Consider the following 19,374-nt stretch of genomic DNA (forward strand, 5'->3'; position numbering starts at 1 on the left):
CCTCGGCAAAGAAAAACAGACCAAAAATAATTCATTCCAGGTGTCATCAACCATGATGGGATAAAGTCTAGTTTATACCTCAGAATAACAATATGAAAGAGCTAATAGGTGTAATTATTCTCTATTCTTCTCAGTCTGAAAGTAACGAGACAATTCTGTACCTGTTCCGTCCCATCTTCTCATGGTCTTTGACGACACAATGGATCTCTGCTCCAGGGTCCAGAGGAATCCCCTTCAGATCCCACTCAAATCCCTGACAGACATAACATAAAAAAACTGATGTTTACGCATGAATCTGTAACAGGTTGGTGAAGGTTTGTCATTTTTTTTTGTTAATTTGTTTCAGATCATTTTATACATCGGAAGTCTGGTTATTTCTGAGATTTTCTCCCCAACTATGTTCTGGGCAATGGGCATCATTTTACATTAAAGCAGAAATCCAGAGTTTTTATGCTTTTGGGAATTATGTAGAATTTTTTTAGAGATCAGTAAAAAGTGGAAGTCTTACCTTGTAGTGTTATATAATAACGACAATACATCAGGTTTTTTTGTTCGTGCTAAGTCCACCCCCCATCTTGTAGAGCCCTATAAAATTTGAATTGAACGCCGTTCAGCATTAGCCAATAGCGTTAGACATCCACTTACGTGCAGATGTCCATCACAGAGCGTCCGCGGGTGTTTGCAGCAGTACCCAGACTGAAGCAGAGTTGGCGACATTTCTTATGGACTGGTAAGTCTTTAAAATTTTAATTATATGAATAAAGGGACTGCATCGCTGGCTGTGAAGCAGGGACTTTGCCACGGAAGTTAGCATTCAGCAGAGTGACTGTCCTGCAGATTGTAGAGAAGTTAGCTAACAAACAAGAATGTACGTGTCCCAGTACATCCTGCAGCGTGAAAGCGTGAGCTCTCCCTCCTCTGAGCGCCCTGACTTAGTTGCTGTGGATGACCTGATGCTGCCGGGGCAGACGGCTCCTCTGATGGCGTTTCCTTGCCTTACCTTACCTGGCTCAACTTGGGGTCATTTTAATTCTGTAAAGCACGTTGCTTGAAAAGCACTTAAATAAAATCTGATTGATTGATTTTGTTTTCCTCACATTCACAAAGACATTATCAGCAGTTCAACCCAGTGATTAGTCTGACTTACCGTTAGCAGTAGCTTAGGTTAGTGTTAATAGCAGCTTGGTATAGCGTTCAGCAATTAGCATTAGCGAGACCAAGGTTTACAAATTCTAGACAATGAAGTGGGTAGAAATAGGAGTGGCATAAATATTATGTGTTTTTTAAGCTCTTCTAGAACCGTCTCTCCCTTGTCTTTTCAAGACGACTAATTTGCATAGAAAGCAGGACAGACACGGTTCTGAGGTTTGGGTTTGCTACATTATTCAACAGCAACAAGATAAATGTGGTTTTACATTCTACCGCCCCTTCAAAGGCAAAATCTAATTTGGGTGATTTGTGGACTTACCTCATTCCAAACAGGGTTGGGGTTGTTTTTAATAACCTTTGTCTTCTTCTTGGACCCTGAAGACAATACAGAAACAAGCTTTAAACTAAACTAAAATATAATTAATTCAAAAGGAATTCATTTTCTGATCATTTTGCGGGAACTCACTAAAGCATGTGGGAGTTGTCACCATTTAGATAAGGTTTGCTAAACAAGGATTAGTCACCTTGGAATGGGGTGAGATTACAGTAGCCAGCCCATAAACACGTGTCATTGGTTAGCAAGGCTTCATCTAGCTACCACATTGGTTGTCCTTATTAAGACATGGTGTTGACATGGGGCACCCAAACATGACCCAAAGTCCATCTTTGAATCACACCAACCCAAACCGGGACCATCAAACAGCATTTTCTTTCTCCTTAGGACAAGTCTGTGTGGAAAGCATAGTACCACCATCCAGACAGCACTAGAAGGTTATTTGCTTCAACACACCTGGTTTTAGGTCATTAACAGGCAAAGTTTGGTGAAATTCTAAAATGGTAATTAAACCCTTGAATCAGGTGGGGTGGAGGGAAACAACTAGAACATGGTTGGACACCACTGATCAGTGAGGTCATGTATACTCAGTGCTGTAAGTGAGCAATTCTCAAAGAACATACAATGAATTTATGTTATCTTTCTCAGACTTCCTGTGACATGGAGTCCGGAGCTCTGATTTCCTGTCTGCCGGGTGTGTCAGACAGTTATTGGAGGGGTTCGACAGGACAATGAACTGATAGACGTCCGACCCCTCAGTTCAGCTTACGTATCTCCGATTCGCAGCAGAGGTCAACCCAGGTCTCTGGGGTAGCGGAAGCAAACACATGCAAAGGTGAGTCATCAAAAAAAAGAGATCATTTTAGTTTCATTAGACAAGGACAAAATGGCTACCGTGTGATTCATGGGGCTTCTTTTTGATTTACAGAGAGGAACAAACGGACAAAAGCTAAAGCCGGACCAAAATTACCCCCACTATATAGACTACTCTGGTTTTTTTTCATTCCATTTTGTTCCAGTTGCCTGGTTGTAATACCGAGGGGATAATATCACTAAAAACCAGCACACAAACACGATGAGCTCCCTCTAGTGGCCTAAAGACATGCCTTTTAGATTTTGAATTTATGCTTTTCATGAAAAAAAAAACTTCATGTGCAAACACACACTCTCAGATTTGTTTTTTTTTTTTGTTGTTTTTTCCCACAGTCAATAATATTGACTCAATAGTCTGTGTCAGAACACACACAACTATTAATAATAAGTGCAAACACACAGAAAACACCTACATGTACCTCCATTTGAGGAGGATTTCTTCAAAAACATCTCCACCCTTCCACACTCAGCTCGAGAGGTTACAGTATTGTGTGTGTGCATGCGTGCGTGCGTGTGTGCATGTGTGTATATGTGTGTGTGCGTGTGTCAGTGGCTGAAATGTCCCGTAGGGTGGGTATCAGCTCAGATCAGACAGGAAGTAACACGGCGTTGACTTCCCGGCTGGTTCAGCTTGGCACATTCTCTATCATGAGCTAAGAATAGCGCCGGGCTCTGTCAACTGAACATGGGAAGCCTAAGTTTAGACCTCCATGCTGTGTGTTGCTATGTTAGTGTTCATTTTGACTCTAGAAACTGCTGTTAAAAGTTTTACAGTAATGTCTGAAGCACTGTGAAAAAGTTTTAGAATTTTTCTGGGGTTTTTTCTGCTTCTGCTTTTATCTCCTAAATGTTTCAGATCAACAAATTCCCTTCCGTATCAGACAAAGACCACAAACCCTGTCCCATGGGGAAAAGGTAACTGACCCCTACACTTAATAACCTCATAGTGTTAAGAAATCTGTTATCCAACTCTTTTTTTTTTTTTTTTTTTTTTTGCAGAATTATTTTTAATTCAGTCATATTGAAGGGTTTTCCTGACAAGCCATCCTACATACGTAAATATATAGTCTGGCTACAAACCAAAGACCAAGCTCATGGGACGGAATCTATGTTTGTCTTTCAAACTGTCTCTGCATGTTGGACCGTGCTAGGACCAATCAGAGCAAAGAACATAACATATTCAGCGCTTCGGAAATCAGTCACTGGGCAGTCCATCATACACCACAGAAGAAGAAGCAACAACATCCTTTTTCTAAATGAAGGACTTGAGTACCTCTAGCTGCTCATGTCTCAATGAAAAGCCCAAGTCTAAATCATCCAAAGTGGATGCCAGTGGTTTAAAACAAGCCATCGTTTCTGAGCCCACACAATCTTTGTAGTTTTTGCTCTGGCTCTAAGCCCACCCAACATCTCTCTACAAACACAAATTACTGTGATTGGCTGGCTCTAAAATAGTCTGGGTCAATGGTAGACCTGCTGATGCTACAATGGATTGTGGCTAGACTGGCCAACAGCGCAAAATTTTGTGCTACTGCTACGGTGTGTCTAGATTTCTAAGCTAGGTTTTTCTAGCATGAACACCCTGTTCAAGGTCAAAGGTCACTCATTCTCTATCAGGTTAGAGCAGAATTGATAGTTCCATCTCTTACAGCAAGTGGTTCTGGTCTTAAAGCAGCAAAGCACCACCATCACCACCATGTCTGACTGATGCTTTTAGTTTTACTCCAGATGTAACATGTCCAAAAAGTTCCACTTCCAGCTCATCAGTCCAGATTTCTTTATGTTAAATTAGCATTTGTATCTGTTTTAGCTTTTGTGACTATTTTAGCTTTTGTGTCTATGTTAGCTTTTTGTCCATTTTAACTTATATCTATCTTAGCTTTTGTGTCTATTTTAGCTTTGGTATCTGTTTTAGCTTTTGTGTCTATTTTAGCTTTGGTATGTATTTTAGCTTTTGTGTCTATTTTAGCTTTGGTATCTGTTTTAGCTTTTGTGTCTATTTTAGCTTTGGTATCTATTTTAGCTTTTGTGTCTATTTTAGCTTTTGTGTCTATGTTAGCTTTTTTGTCTATTTTAACTTTTATATCTATCTTAGCTTTTGTGTCTATTTTAGCTTTGGTATCTATTTTAGTTTTTGTGTCTATTTTAGCTTTTGTGTCTATTTTAGCTTTTTTGTCTATTTTAACTTTTATATCTATCTTAGCTTTTGTGTCTATTTTAGCTTTGGTAGCTATTTTAGCTTTTGTGTCTGTTTTAGCTTTTGTGTCTATTTTAGATTTTGTGTCTATTTTAGCTTTTTTATCTATCTTAGCTTTTGTGTCCATCTTAGATTTTGTGTCTATTTTAGCTTTTGTGTCTATTTTAGCTTTTTTTTTTAAATCTATCTTAGCTTTTGTGTCTATTTTAGCTTTTGTGTCTATTTTAGCTTTTGTATCTATCTTAGCTTTATCTTCTTAGGTGTGTTCTTGCTGTGTCGTTTCTCTAATTCCATGCTGTAGTTCTTTTTTAAAACACAGAGCAGTTCTGTTTACCTGTTTTCCCGCTACAATTGGGGGAAAACAGGTAAACAGAACTGCTCTGTGTTTTAAAAAAGAACTACAGCATGGAATTAGCTTTATTTTAGCTTTTGTGTCTATTTTAGCTTTTGTGTCTATTTTAGCTGATGTATCTATTTTCAATTCAATTCAATTCAAGTTTATTTATATAGCGCCAAATCACAACAAGAGTCGTCTCAAGGCACTTCACATAATAAACATTCCAATTCACAGTATTTTAGCTTTTGTGTCTATTTTAGCTTTTGTATCTATTTTAGCTTTTGTATCTACTTTAGCTTTTGTGTCTATTTTAGCTTTTGTGACTATTTTAATCAGCAGAGGTCTGATCTTGAACCTCTCCCATGGAGGTCATTTTGGCACCCTTCATGGTGTTCTTATTGCTGAATCGTGACCTCTGACCTTAAAGAGTAACTAAACCCCAAAATAATATATATATATATATATATATATATATATATATATATATATATATATATATATATATATATATATATATATATATATATACATAATGTGTGTGTGTGTGTGTGTATGTATATGTATATATACCGTAAATCCTCTATTATTAGCCTGTATTTAATTAACTGCCGGGTATCATATGTTGGCCGGTGTCGGAGTCAGCGGAGGTGAATAATGGCCGGTTTTTTATTGTGGCCGGGTGGAATGTGGTAACAAGCAAGTAGGGGGGGCGGTTGTGTCATCCGTCTCACTTTTGATTTGCCAGTGATAGACCGCGAGGGTAACTTTAACCGTGCGGAGACAAAGAGGAGGCGAAAATTTGATATCAAGTTCAAAGAGAACGTGCTGATTATGCTGCAGAACACTCTGGGGAGCAGTAGCAGGGGTTGTATGAACTAGTCACTAGTCGACTTCACCGCTCTATAGTGACTTTTTATTCCTGTCATTGACTAGTCGCTGTCACGTGATAATGACCGGCAAAATGCAGTCCACGGAAAAGACAGCAGCCAGCTGTCAGCAGGTGACAAGCTCCTGCGCGTCGGGAGGCAACGCGCTGTGCCAGAGCGTCGGTACCGACACCCGCCGTAAAACTGACATTTAACCAAATTGTGACGTTTACCCTCTTGCAATTTAACCTTCCCCTCACCCCAATCCTAACCTTAACCAGCTTGCGCATGCAAAGCTCTGATTGTTGACGCGCTCCAGACATCTGCGTCCTGAGCACGGCCATGGTAACATTATCAAATCAGGAGTCGCCACCTCAAAAACTAATTTAACACGCGATCGTTCATGTCGGCTCATTTCCCTTTATGTTTTCTGTCTTTTATTCTTTTATTTGTGCCTGATGCGTTTCGCTGCTGTGGATCAGGGAGAATCACCTGTTTTGTCCTCGGTGACGCACCTAACTGATATGGCCGGCAAGCAGCGCGCACTCCGCTGTTTTTGCGGTCGGTAGATCTTTTAGAACTGCAGTTCAAAGGTAACTCATAAGGTGAATATATATGAACCCAGGTAGCAGTTTTTCTTTAGGATTGAGAGGAGATGCAGGAAGATAATTAACAGGCAGGACAGAAAAATAGTCAAATAAAAACAAGTTAGTTGTTGTACCTGGTGGTTGCAACAAACAGACACAATTGAAGGTAATCAGAAGTGAGGAACAGAAAATGAAATAATTATTTTAATGTTTAGAGCAGCAGGAACTCCGAGAGGCTGCAGGCGCATCTGTGAGTTTGCGGCCGCTGCGCAGGGGGAGGGGGGAGAGGGCTGAAGCGGAAACTACCGTTGTTAAAAGAAATGTGGTTAACTTTGAAAATGTGGGCACAATTTTAATTGTCAAAAACTCCAGCGAACCATTAGTTCATTTTGCTCAAATAGAAATTGAGGCCTGCCTCTAATTCTGGTCCTCCTTCCAATAAAGGCCTGGAGCTTGACGAGCTTGAGTCAAATACAGGTCCGGGCCTGTATTAGAGGATTTACGGTATATATATATATATATATATATATATATAAGTATATATATATATTTTTTTTTTGCACATAACCTGTATCATTGGTTCTTTACAAATGCAATCATTCTGTTTCTGTGCATAAACTTGATTAAATCTAGTATCTACCTCCAACAGAAATGTGTGAGACGATGGATACTTGACCGCAACACTGTTATTAAAGGGATATTCCACCCAAAATTTTAATTTTGACTGTTAAAATGTTTCCCAGAGGTGGATAAGTGGGAAAAATAAAACAAATTTTAACCAGCCCAGTCATTCTCCTGACCCTGCTGACTATAATAACAAGAATCTTCTGCTAGATCATCATCATTATCATTATTATTATTATTACCACACTGCTATTAAATAGTTTCCATTCCTGATTTTGATTCAGAACAACACTTATTGTTTGAGTAACAACACCTTAGCTGGAAATCCTTCTTTCAGTCAACAAACAGAAGCACACGTTGCTAAAGGTAATCACTTATCCACCTGCAAACACGTTTGCTAGAAAACACACCAGCTAGCCAATAGAAGAGATGCTTGATTAAAGTGTTATAAAATGTTTTGAAACAATATTATGCAACAGAAAGAGTGACCAAACTCAGACATTTTCATTTCAACAAGGTGATCTCAAAAGCTTGCAGCCTTACTGACAGCAGCACTCTTTTCCGTTCCTCTGGGTAGACTTCAGCTCTGATTTATTACCCTGTTGTTCCTCCTCCCAGTTTCCTCACTGCTCTGTTATATTTTCTGCAACTGGACATGAATTCTGTTTTCCCAAAGGGAGCTGATGCTCCTTCTAGCTCTGCAATGAACGACCTGAGTGTTTACAATCCCACAAATTGTTTTATGAAAAGTGTTTCTAATTTTCTTTTTAATTTATAATTATCACACAGCACCGTGGCCACCAGTCTAAGCTGTTTAATACACTGAACTCTTTACTGTCGTTGTCTGAGTCTGATGGCCTAATTCCTACTGTTGCTTTCTGTAAAGATTTGCAGATTTTTTTAAACAAGATTTTAGATATTAGGTCTGGCCTTCAGACTCTTGGATCGGTCGTTTGTGTGGAATGGCCTGTTTTCCTTGACTTTGCTTCAGTTCCGCTCTCTGACTTGGTGAAGTTAATTAACCCTCTGGAGGCAGGCGTTGCAGATTTGCAACGTTAAAACCTACCTACGTGGTTACTCCACATACGTATTTCATGAGCATTTTTTTTTTACTCAGAAGTACCCCTGAAGGACTCAGTTGTTCGTCCTTTTAACAAAACTTATTTTGAGCCTGAGAGGGTAAACTCTATGAAGCCAGTGGGCTCTCTCAGGGCTGTCTCCTATCTAAGTTGATGCATGACTCTGTGTCTATGCTGAGCCTCGCACTCTTAAAGATTGTAAACACTAGTCTTGGCACTGGAGTATTCCCTAAGGGTTTTAAAGATGCGGTTGTGCAGGCAATATTAAAAACGCCTGGTCTGGATCACCCCATTTTTGAGAACTTTCGGCCGAACACCAAGGTGGCATTGCTGTCGAAGGTGCTGGAGACAATAGTTTATGCACAAATTTCTGCACACATGGACACGAATTCCCTCCAAGATGTTTTTTGGTCTGCCTTTAGGCCACACCACAGTACAGAATCTGCCCTAATTAGGGTGCTTAATGACATTCCGGTGGCATCTGATACTGGGTCTTGGGTGCTGCTGCTCCTGTTGGACCTGTCTGCTGCCTTTGAAACAGTCCATCATTTCTGTTGAACGGGCTTGGGTCTTGGGTAAGGTGACAGGGATTGCACTGGAATGGTTTAGCTCATATTTATCAAATCGTTCGATTACTGTCCAGCTTGTAAACTGCACCTCAAGTTCATGCTCTCTGCCCTGGGGTGTGCCTCAGGGCTCCATCCTTGGACCACTCTTCTTTTCCATATATCTCCTGCAACTGGGCAAATCTTTGGCTTGCATGGTATCAGCTATCATATTTATGCTGATGATTGCCAAATGTATGAGGCACTAAATGACAAAAGCACAGACTTTCATCTCTCGGCATGCGTGGAGGATGTGAAGGGCTGGCTAGCTGCTAATTTTCTTAAACTAAAGGAGCTAAAATCTGAGTCCATTGTTTTTGATTGCCGAAATCACTCTCACTCTGGCCTTGATTCTATAACTTTAAACCACAAGCAGTGTGTAATGAGTCTTGGGGTAAAATTGGATGCCGACCTCTCAATGGTTTCTCAGTTAAACTCTGTTGCGAGGTCCTGTTTTTATCAGTTATGTCGTCTGGCTTATCAGCACCTCCAAATCTGAGACTATGGTTCTCGACCGGAAAAGGGTGGCTTGCCAACTGCGGGTCGGGAGAGAGGTCCTACCTCAAGTGGATGAGTTTAGGTATCTCGGGGTCTTGTTCACGAGTGAGGGTAGGAGGGATCGGGAGATCGACAGGCGGGTTGGTTCAGCGTCTGCAGTGATGCGGATGCTGAGCCGATCTGTCGTCGTGAAGAGGGAGCTGAGCCAGAAAGCCTGGCTCTCAATTTGCCGGTCGATCTACGTCCCAATCCTCACCTATGGTCATGAGCTTTGGGAAATGACCGAAAGAATGAGATCGCGGATACAAGCGGCCAAAATGAGTTTCCTCCGTAGGGTAGCCGGGCTCAGCCTTAGAGATAGGGTGAGGAGCTCGAACATTCGGGAGGAACTCGGAGTAGAACCGCTGCTCCTCTGGATCGAAAGGAGCCAGTTGAGGTGGTTTGGGCATCTGGTCAGGATGCCTCCTGGACGCCTCCCTGGGGAGGTGTTTCGGGCATGTCCTGCCGGCAGGAGGCCCCCGGGTCGACCCAGGACACGTTGGAGAGGTTACATCTCCAATCTGGTCTGGGAACGCCTTGGGGTCCTGCCGGAGGAGCTGGTGGAGGTGGCCGGGGAGAGGACGGTCTGGAGCTCCCTAGTTGGGATGCTGCCCCCATGACCCGGACCCGGATAAGCGGAGGAAGACGACGACGATGGCTTATCTTGGACCTATTCTGAAGCGGAGGCATTTGGAATCAGTTAGTCACTTAGACTATGCAAACGCGCTCCAAACTGGTATTCCTAGCTCAGTATTAAATCAGCAGCCGGTTGTCCAGAACGCAGCTGCTAGGTTCCTGATGAACACAAATAGACGTAGCCACATCACCCCAGTCCTTGCGCGCCTTCACTGGCTCCATGTCGCATTCCGTGTACAGTTTAAGTTGCCGACTTTTGTTTTCATGCGCTTGTTGTAGTCAGCAGATCACCTCATGCTTTGCGCTCCACGGATGTGCTATGAATCGTGGTGAGCGAACATTTGTCCATGCTGCCCCCCAGGTGTCAAGTGCACTGCCTATTATTGTAATAGGCTCCCTCTTTGGCGGTTTTCAATTCTCGTTTAAAAACCCACTTTTATGGGTTGGCTTTTAACTTGCTACTTGTTGGCCAGTTTCCCTATTTTATTGTCTTATCTGTGCTTTTAGTGTTTTTTATCTTTGTTTATTGTTTTTAGTTTGTTGTATTTGCCTGTGCAGCACTTTGGACAGCTCATGCTGTATTTGAAATGTGCTATACAAATTAAATGGTATGGTATGGTAAATGACATAATTTAATTTGCAATTAATCAATTTTTTTGTTTGTTTATTTGTTTTGTTTACCTTTACATCACAATATCATGAAAGTCCAACTTCACAAAAACTAGAAGTGGCAGAATGACAAAAAAATAAATAAAAAAGGCGATAAAACCATGTTTAATAGTAAATGTGACCACAATGTTACAAAGGTTAGAGTGGTAGGTGCATGTTTCCAACACAAAGTCCCACTGGTCTTTAGCTAAGACTTTTCTTTAGCTTTCAGATCTGACAAATGTCCAGGCTGGGGTGGGAAGGTAACGTCTGATGGCATCAGGAAATTGTGGTCGAACAAAGGCAGGAAGTTAAGAGTACAGTTCACCCCATTAAGGAGGCAAACATGCACTTCAAAACAACTATGGAAAATTAAAACAATAGAGGACAGGTAGCCATCTCTTTGCTATTCCCATTTCTCTCTTTGCCAAACTTGTAAACGAGGCTGGAGTTGAGCCACAAACTTGTAGTCCTGGAACAAAAACAAGTTTAGCTGCCAAATCTGCCTAGATGTTTCTGCTTTGCCTGCATTGCTTATGGATAGTTACTTCAACCTATGAAGCTAAAACACACAACAGCATTGAGCCTAGCTAGGCTAACACTTTCTGATTTCTATGTTCATAAATGTTACACTAAATTAGCCCCGCCCCATCTAGACCACTTTCACTTAAGCCTCATGTATGGTTGAAAGTTTAAAAGGATTAGATTGATTATTATTTACCAATTCTTAGTGTTTTAAGTGCTAGACCCTCTAAAGGCAAAATATCTCGGAGAAAAAAAATTCTTCTTTTCTTGGGAGACTTGAAAAGACTTGACCTATCCAGTAGCACGCCATTTCAATGACTTTTCACACCCTATGTCTTCACTCAGATTCCAGGGAATTGAACATATTTCATTACATAAAGGAGGTGATATAGATTTTTTTTAAAAACACTGCCAGAGGGAACTGTTCTGGATCTACACGTTGAAAACATTTCAACCACTAGGTTTAAATGAGGATTTTGAGATGTCTGTGTTTCTTTAAAGAAAGCATACACTGCTGTGTTTTCATATACTTTATTGCCTAGCGTTATGATAGCCTTTTTTAGCTTAACGTCTGCAATGTATAAATCTCTCCCCTCTTGAGCTGATTTAGAATGTTTTTAATGTTAAGTGCACTGTTTTCATTGACTGAGACTCTATTTCCCATGATGCTCTGCTGTATTCAGCCACACAAGTGTTTGACATCAACTGCCCTGTTTAACTAAGGACTGTTTTGTGTGAACCTCCACAACTTCTGATGAAGGTCTCTGACCGAAAACTCGACTAATAAAGCTCTGACATTGCAGACTGTAGTGTGCGGATTCGTATTCTGTTCTTTTCTTGTGAGAAAATGTATGTGCTACATTAATAGACAATATTTATACAAATGAAATTGAGAAGACAGCTAACAGTGGTCTCCTAATTAGTGATATAAGTGATCATCTACCAATTTTTATAATACATAAAAATGTATTCAAAAAACCTAAGGAGTTAGATCAGATAAAACGTGTTAGAATAAGGACAGAGGATGCTATAACAGCATTTTGTAATGACTTGTTGAAGGAGAACTGGAGTGGGGTTTATGTGAAGGATGTGAACGTGGCATATGATACGTTCTTAAAAACATATAATTTTTTCAACCACAGAGAAAAGAAACACAGCTAATATAATGGTAGCTTTTAAAAAAATACATGTAGTACAATATATAAAACTATGATCATAGAGCAACATAACCAGATTAGTATATTAGCATGTTAGCATTGGTAGCTTGGTCCTTCTTCCCATAATGTTTCCCAAATTAGCAGGTTAGCCTAATCTTGATTGGTTGGGTGAAATTGCAAAAACATGATGGTTGTTTTAAAATAATTGGTTTGTTTGATATAGCTACATAAGCTAATGTTTAATTTGACTCATTGTTACAAATTACTCAAGTCACAAATTTTACACAAAAGGCTCTTAACTCAGTTATTTACTGTGACATAAATGTTCTTTTTTTTTTTTTTTTTACAAAATTATGAATTAAAAAACATTTTCATTGAGTTAATGCTAACTGACGCTATTAGACTCCTTGAATGTTATTGTTTATATCTGGGTATTAGCGCGCACACAAAAAGCTGGAGAAACCCTCAGCATACAATTAGATAGCTATAACTTGTGTCCAGACATGTGGGGCAGATATTTTACTTTTTACTCTGTCATGAGACGTTAGCTCCGACAAACTCTCTTCGTGGCGTTACCATTACCTTTGACGTATCCTATCTGCTGGAAACCTGTAAAATTTTATGTTACTGTCTTTCTTTCGTCTACTTGTGCAGCCTGCAGCGCTGCATGTGTTAATTATGCTGATAAGTTTTATTTCACTGTGATTTAGCTTAATTTATTCACAACTGACAGACAGTAACAGTGGTGGTCATTGGGGATATACCAGAAGCTCGGGACGGGATCGCGAGCGTGTGATGTCATGCATCGAGGGTCTATAGCACTGAGAAAGAAGACATCTGACAGGAGCGGTACACAGCATGTGAGGAATATTTTTATATAGATTATTTATACTCAATGGGTATTGTTTAAGGCTGTTGAAGATTATTGAACCAAATGACAGCTGACTTTAGTATTTTCCATTTTACAGCTAAATATTCCCCTGGAAAAGGGAAACAAACTAATCCAGCTTGTTCATTTGCAAGGAAACACTAGTAAATTTGCTTAGCTTCTGTCAGTACACACTGGAAATAGGATAAAACCAATGGTGAGGTTTGAACACGTGGTGTGTGCGTAATGTTATAGTTTATCTTGACCTTAACAACCTGACATAATGGTAAATACAAAACACAACCTAGCAGGTAATATTTTGTTAATGATTTAAGAAATCTGCAGGTGTTTGTCTTCATAATTTTCTGTCTGTTTGTCCCAAACAGACGTTTAAAAGCCAGATTTGGTACTGGTCCTCTTACCTCTGAACGTGACACTAGCCAAAGGGTCCGAACGTCTCAAGTTGTTGGCCCGCTGAAGAACGCAGCGTAACATGGCAAAAACTGAGAAGTCTGTGAGGTTCTATCAAATCAGAATAAACGACAAGTGACTGAACGATGGGTGACGGAACAATGCGTCACATCACCAGATAAACAAGAGGAGGCTTGGTGGCAGCAAACAGAAAGAAACAGGGTCTTTAAAGGTTTTCCCAAAAGTCATACAGAGATCAAAAAAGGTCAAGCTGTTTGTCCACAAAATGTTCCTCCAGTTTGTCTCCTCTGTATATGAGTTAATAGGATAAAATCCAGCTTTCCTCGGTAGAAATTTGTGTTGACCACGCTGGTTTCTCTAGTTTTCTAATTCTCCGACACCCTTGTTGGGAGCAAGCATGTACACACACCTCACATCCAAAGGAAATCTCAACATTTCCTGTGCTCTTTTCCTCTCTTATCTCCTGATTGTTACTCCCTCACACAAATATTTGCCAGAATAAAATTGACTTTACTTGCCTTACAGCTTTCTGTCATTTAATCCATATTATCTCATGCTTTGGGTTGATTTTAATCTGTTATTTTCAGTAAACTAACAGTCCTTTCTTAATTCAGCATGTTCTGCAGAGGACACCAATCACTCGATTCATTATACAAATTAATTACTTGAGATTAGGACTGAACATGTTTGCAGATAATAAAATTTAAAACTTGTGGTACTTTTTATGTAACAGTTCAGAAAATACATCTTTATATAGAGATGGCATCAATTGGCATCCAATGTGGGCAGCACAGTAAGAATTTGGTAACAATTTACAATAAGGGCCGTTTTATTAACATTACGTAAAGGTGGTGAAATTACACAAACACCATAGCGCCATCTAGGGCATGGAGGTTGTAGTTGCAACAATAGAACAAGGTTTCCAGCTGTCCAGGTTCTCTGCAGATATGTGAAATGTTTTTTTTTCTTTTTGGGTCCATCTGTTGTAGACTCAACCTGAACTCACTCTAGTATTATAGTTTTGTATTGGTCGTTCCTCTTCTGAGAAGGATAACAACATCTTCTGGACTCAGAAGCTGCTTGACTTGCCGAGTCCATCATTTTTCACAGTAGGGAGACTAAGTTTCCTCCCTTTCCGGTTGGCTCATGGGTCCCCGGAAGAATGAAAAAATGAATGCAAGTCAATGGGGCTAAAAACCTTATTTTCTAATCCACTTTACCTTACGCCCTGGATCGCACATATGTTGTACTGCAATTTAAATGAAATCTAATGATGTGTGTTTCGACCACGCCAGTCACATACTTTGAGATTTATTAGCTTGTACAGTTCGTAATTAGCACAACTACAAACAAGACATCAGCACGTCGCATATGCATGGTGGCGTAGTGGTTAGCACTGTTGCCTCGCAACACGAAGGTCGCAGGTTCGAAACTCGGCTGCGGCCTTTCTGCGTGGAGTTGCGTGTTCTCCCCATGCATGCGTGGGTTTTCTCCGGGTACTCCGGTTTCCCCCACAGATCACAACATGCCCTATAGGTAAAAAAAAAAAAAAAAAAAAAAAGAAAAATTGTAAGTCGTTTTGGGTAAAAGCGTCTGCTAAGCACATAAACATAAACATATGTGACGTCACCACAGAATCTCCTCTCCCCTGACGTAGCTGCTGCTTACCACATGACCAGAGTTATGGTGGTTCTTTCCTCCTGAAGGAAGGATTTGAAGTTTGCTGAACTCACAGCCATTTTCCTTCTGTTTTTCTCTGTGTCTGGTTTGATGATGTCACTTTCGTGAAGAGCATTTGCAGTCCTGGACTTATTTTCACACAAAACCTAGAATAGCGTTTCACCCCCGTGCGAAAAATAAGCACATTCTTGGTATCAAAATGCTTCTTTAAAATTCATGGTCCGGAAGGAGATGGGCGTGACTTAGGCTCCCTATGTCAGCCTTGCTGTGCTGAGTGGACTGTGTGGCCATTCGCAACGGCACCCTCTAGTGGCTGGTAGATGCAAACTTAAACCCAGTGTCGTGCCCGTCAAAAAAAAATTTGATTATTTTTGTAATTAAAACATAACTTTTAAAGGAAATACTATACCTTCTTTCTACACACCTCTAAATGTCCTGTGGAGGTATTATTTTAAAAACAGTATATAATTTTTTATTAAATTGTTAATGGTAGCCTTCTAGGTCTGGGGTTGATGAAAAAAAGTTTAAAGTTCAAAGTTTATAGGAGTGACAATGTCTTGGCTTGATTCAACCCTTCATACATTTTTTAGTTTTTGCTAAAGCTTTAGAACAGCTTAGTGTTGTTGTTTTAATGCGTAATATAACGATTGGTGGTTGTGCTAATTAGCATTAGCATGGGAAAAATGTTTAACCAAATAGACATGTTTATGTATTTATGTTGATTTATTTTTTATTTAATTCATTTCTATCATCAAAGGCCAACTGACAGTCAGTGGTTTTACATCACTGATAAACCGATTCCAACAATCCTTGAAAATCTTGTCACGAGCTTCGGGTTGTGGTACAGTGTAGATCTCAAAGAAACCAAGCACCTGGAATAACAACGGCTAAACACAATTATTAGCCTCAAGTTCTTGGTGGTTTTAGTTTGGGCTGGTGCCTCGGTTAATGTGGCCAATAACCATTTACAAGGTTTCACTATCACAATCGTTTAGAGAGGTTGGTGAATCTGTATGTGAGAAAATGGCTTGAACTATCAAGATGCCTGAGCAGTATTGTGCTTTTTACTGAAGGAGTGCTCTTGTTGCCATTCTCAAGCTTGGTGGAAGAATTTAAATGTGCCAAGGTGAGGCTCTCACAGAGTCAGGGGACCCTGTGGTGATGGCAGTGGCTCCACTCTTAAAACAGGGATAAAGTAGCTAAAGCTGGCCATCACTGGTCATATCCAACAAGGCAGAGGAGGTTTAGGCTTGGGAGAAAAAAACACCCAGGTGACAAAAGGAAACTCCTAGCAAACAATAAGCAATGGTAGAAGAAATATAACGACGATATATGGGCTATGGCTTTAGGACAAGCAAAGCAGGGCTCCTGATGAAATGGAAGAAGAGGAAGCTCACTTGGAAGGAGCTCTGGAGCATGGAATTATCCGAGCTTCGTTATCATCTAACATCTCTGATAGAGAAGACCCTTCAGGCCAGCAAAATTTGCTTGGCTAAAAATTGTAAAACTGGCAAAATTATCTAATTTTTTAATGTATTTGCTAGTTTTAGGATTTCTAGCCAAGCAAATTTTGTTTACACCGTTGGCAGATTTTTATTTTTTTTTTCTCAAAAGAAGGGCATTTTTGATCATATTTAAGAATATTTACCTTATTTTTTATTTCTTTTTACACTAAAAATAAGATAAAATGTCTAAAAATTAGGATTTTTTCAACTTTTTTCTAGTGTGTGTGTGTGTGTGTGTGTGTGTGTGTGTGTGTGTGTGTGTGTGTGTGTGTGTGTGTGTGCATGCCACAGGCACCAGTCCTTATATTACAGGGAACCCTTTGTGTTGAGGTTGTGTCATGAGTTCATGACGGGGTCATTTCTGGGAGCAGAGAACAGATGGATTATATCTCCTGCTGACCAGTTTTTTATTACATATATATATTCATATTGCATAAACAATATGCTGATAGTTAAAGTGCAAGTCACCCCCTACCAGAGTATTACTCCACTTCCACTTCCTGTTTGAAAAATGCAGCAAATGCTGTTGCCTAGCAGACCGAGAGGGTGAAGTTGCTAACAAATACACACACACACACACACACAGGCTCCCAACGACATTGTGGCATCATATGGTACCAGCTAACGTTCTAGGGTACCTCTTAGCCAATAGCGATGGCAGATTTAAATTCAGTGCAGAGGTTTTTACCTGACAACGGTACAACGCTGACAGTTTTAGGTAGAAATTTTAAATTTTAACTAAAATGCACTAAAGTGCTAAATTATTGACTACACGTGTCTGCAGCACGATTAGACACGCGTTTAAATAGTTCATCAGAAGAAGTAAGTTGATTTGGGGGTGACTTGCTCTTTAATTCTGTGTTTAAAAAGAATCTGCATTTATGTCCAAGATGGTCGGATGAGGTAAAGTTGCAGCATCGGGAGCTGAGGAGACCTGGAAACATCCATATAACACAGCAGACTGTACTTATTGAGGACGCTTAGGTCCTTCAGTGTCTGTAGCAAGATGCTGCAGATCTTCTAAAAGTCTGTTGTTGAGAGTGTAATCTCTTCAGCCATCGTCTGTTGGGGTAGTAGCATCAGAAGCAGGGACCTGAAAAGGCTCAACAGCCTAATAAAAAAGGCTGGTTCTGTTCTGGGGACGACTGTGGAACCGCTGGAGGAGATAATGTAAAGAAGGATTCTTCAGAGAATCAAGGAAATGATGGACAACCCTGAGCATTCTCTTCACAAGACTGTCCGACAACAGAAGAGTGTCTTCAGTCAGAGGCTTCTTCAGCTTCGCTGCAACACTGACCGCTACTGGAGATCCTTCCTGCCAACAGCCATTGTAATATACAATAACTCCTTGATGACTTGATTATTATTATTATTCTGAGCTACTACAGCAATCAATTTCCCTCTGGAATTAATAAAGTATTTTTGAATTGAATTGAATTGAATAAACATCAATGAGAAATGTGATCCAAACACAGCAACCCAATCAGACAAATGTCTAATTGAACATTAGCTTATATAGCTATATCAAGATAACTTTTTCCAAAATAAATAACTGAGAAATGGCATTAATTGTTTTGGTCACATTTCAAATAACTGAACAAAAACACCAGCAAGTTAATAATTAGGAAGAAGTGAATTCTTAAGAAAATTGGGTCGATAGAGACAACAGTTAGCAGAACCGACTCCATATCTGTCAGAAAAATCTATTTTACTGAAAACCATCAGTGATGATATGCAAACAAAATAAATAATAAAAAACTGAATAAAATGTCTCTAAAAGATCATCATTGAACACGTGGTAGATATTTTCTTATTTCTGAGCCTAAATGGTGCACCAGCTATCCCTAAGGCCACATACCAGTGTCAGACTGGTAGACCCTATAGGAGCTGTCGGGGTCTCAGGAGGATAATCCCTGCTGAGAGAGTGGTGGTGGCTATAAACACAGCCTGGATTTCCTGGCAACACACTGGATATCCTGCTGTCCTGTCTGTCCCTACATCCTAGCTTTTTCTCCGTACCTCTCTTCCTCTCCTTCTCCTTCAGCTCCACCCAACAGATATAAAATTCACTCCTCAAATGTCCTCCCAGCTGTTTCACAGGGATTTGTTTTAAATACAAATAAATAACCAGATTAACATGCAGTTTTCTGCTCTTTCATTGAAGTTTATGATCACAGAAGCACAGTCATACCTTCATAATTGACGCTGCAGTAGGCATCACTGATGTCATCGTCCGGTGTCTGCAGACGCTCCGCACACAGAATAAACACACGCAGCATGGCTCAAACACCACTCATACAGATCCTTTAAAACCCATCAACACACACTGTGGTCCATACGAGGGTGGTAGTAAATCCACAAGGTGCCGAGGAAAACAGAGGAGATTCGGTAAAAAAGATAGAAATTAAAGTGATCAAAAGAGAGAGAGGAAGTGAGGGAAGAGGACTAGACTGGTGGATCTGCAGCGCTCAGTGCACTCACCCCTCCATCCCCCCTTCGTCCAATAATTTGCACCAGCTGACTCATGCATGCATACACTCTGTCCCTTCAATCACAGCAGCTTAAAGGGACATGCCCCTGGACCAAACCAGAACTGTCAAGAAGTTCCTGCATGTGCCCATCTATCCAGATTTGTCCAGAGTGACAGCATCATCTCAGTATGAGCTACATGGAAGAGAAGCAGTAACAATATTCAGTGTTCTTTTACCATGCAAATGTTATTAGGAAGTAGTTTG

General features: G+C 40.2%; 1 protein-coding gene across 6 annotated transcripts in view; it reads right to left on the reverse strand.

The window, feature by feature from the left end:
- Positions 1 to 19,127, reverse strand: part of dysf (dysferlin, limb girdle muscular dystrophy 2B (autosomal recessive)) — a 112,316-nt gene extending 93,189 nt beyond the window's left edge. For 4 of the 6 annotated variants that reach the window (XM_015946232.3, XM_015946229.3, XM_015946228.3 and 1 more), the window contains exons 1-3: positions 18,831 to 19,127; positions 1,469 to 1,524; positions 162 to 253 (exon numbers count right to left, since the gene is read on the reverse strand). In XM_015946232.3, coding sequence (XP_015801718.3) covers positions 162 to 253; positions 1,469 to 1,524; positions 18,831 to 18,918 — 236 coding nt within the window. In that variant the 5' untranslated portion in view covers positions 18,919 to 19,127. Of the gene's footprint in view, positions 1 to 161; positions 254 to 1,468; positions 1,525 to 13,444; positions 13,714 to 18,830 lie in introns of those variants that run through there. The other 2 variants (XM_015946231.3, XM_015946233.3) reach the window with 1 other exon arrangement.
- Positions 19,128 to 19,374: the final 247 nt, after the last annotated feature.

Source organism: Nothobranchius furzeri, chromosome 2 (genome assembly GCF_043380555.1).
Source record: "Nothobranchius furzeri strain GRZ-AD chromosome 2, NfurGRZ-RIMD1, whole genome shotgun sequence".
Classification (NCBI taxonomy): domain Eukaryota; kingdom Metazoa; phylum Chordata; class Actinopteri; order Cyprinodontiformes; family Nothobranchiidae; genus Nothobranchius; species Nothobranchius furzeri.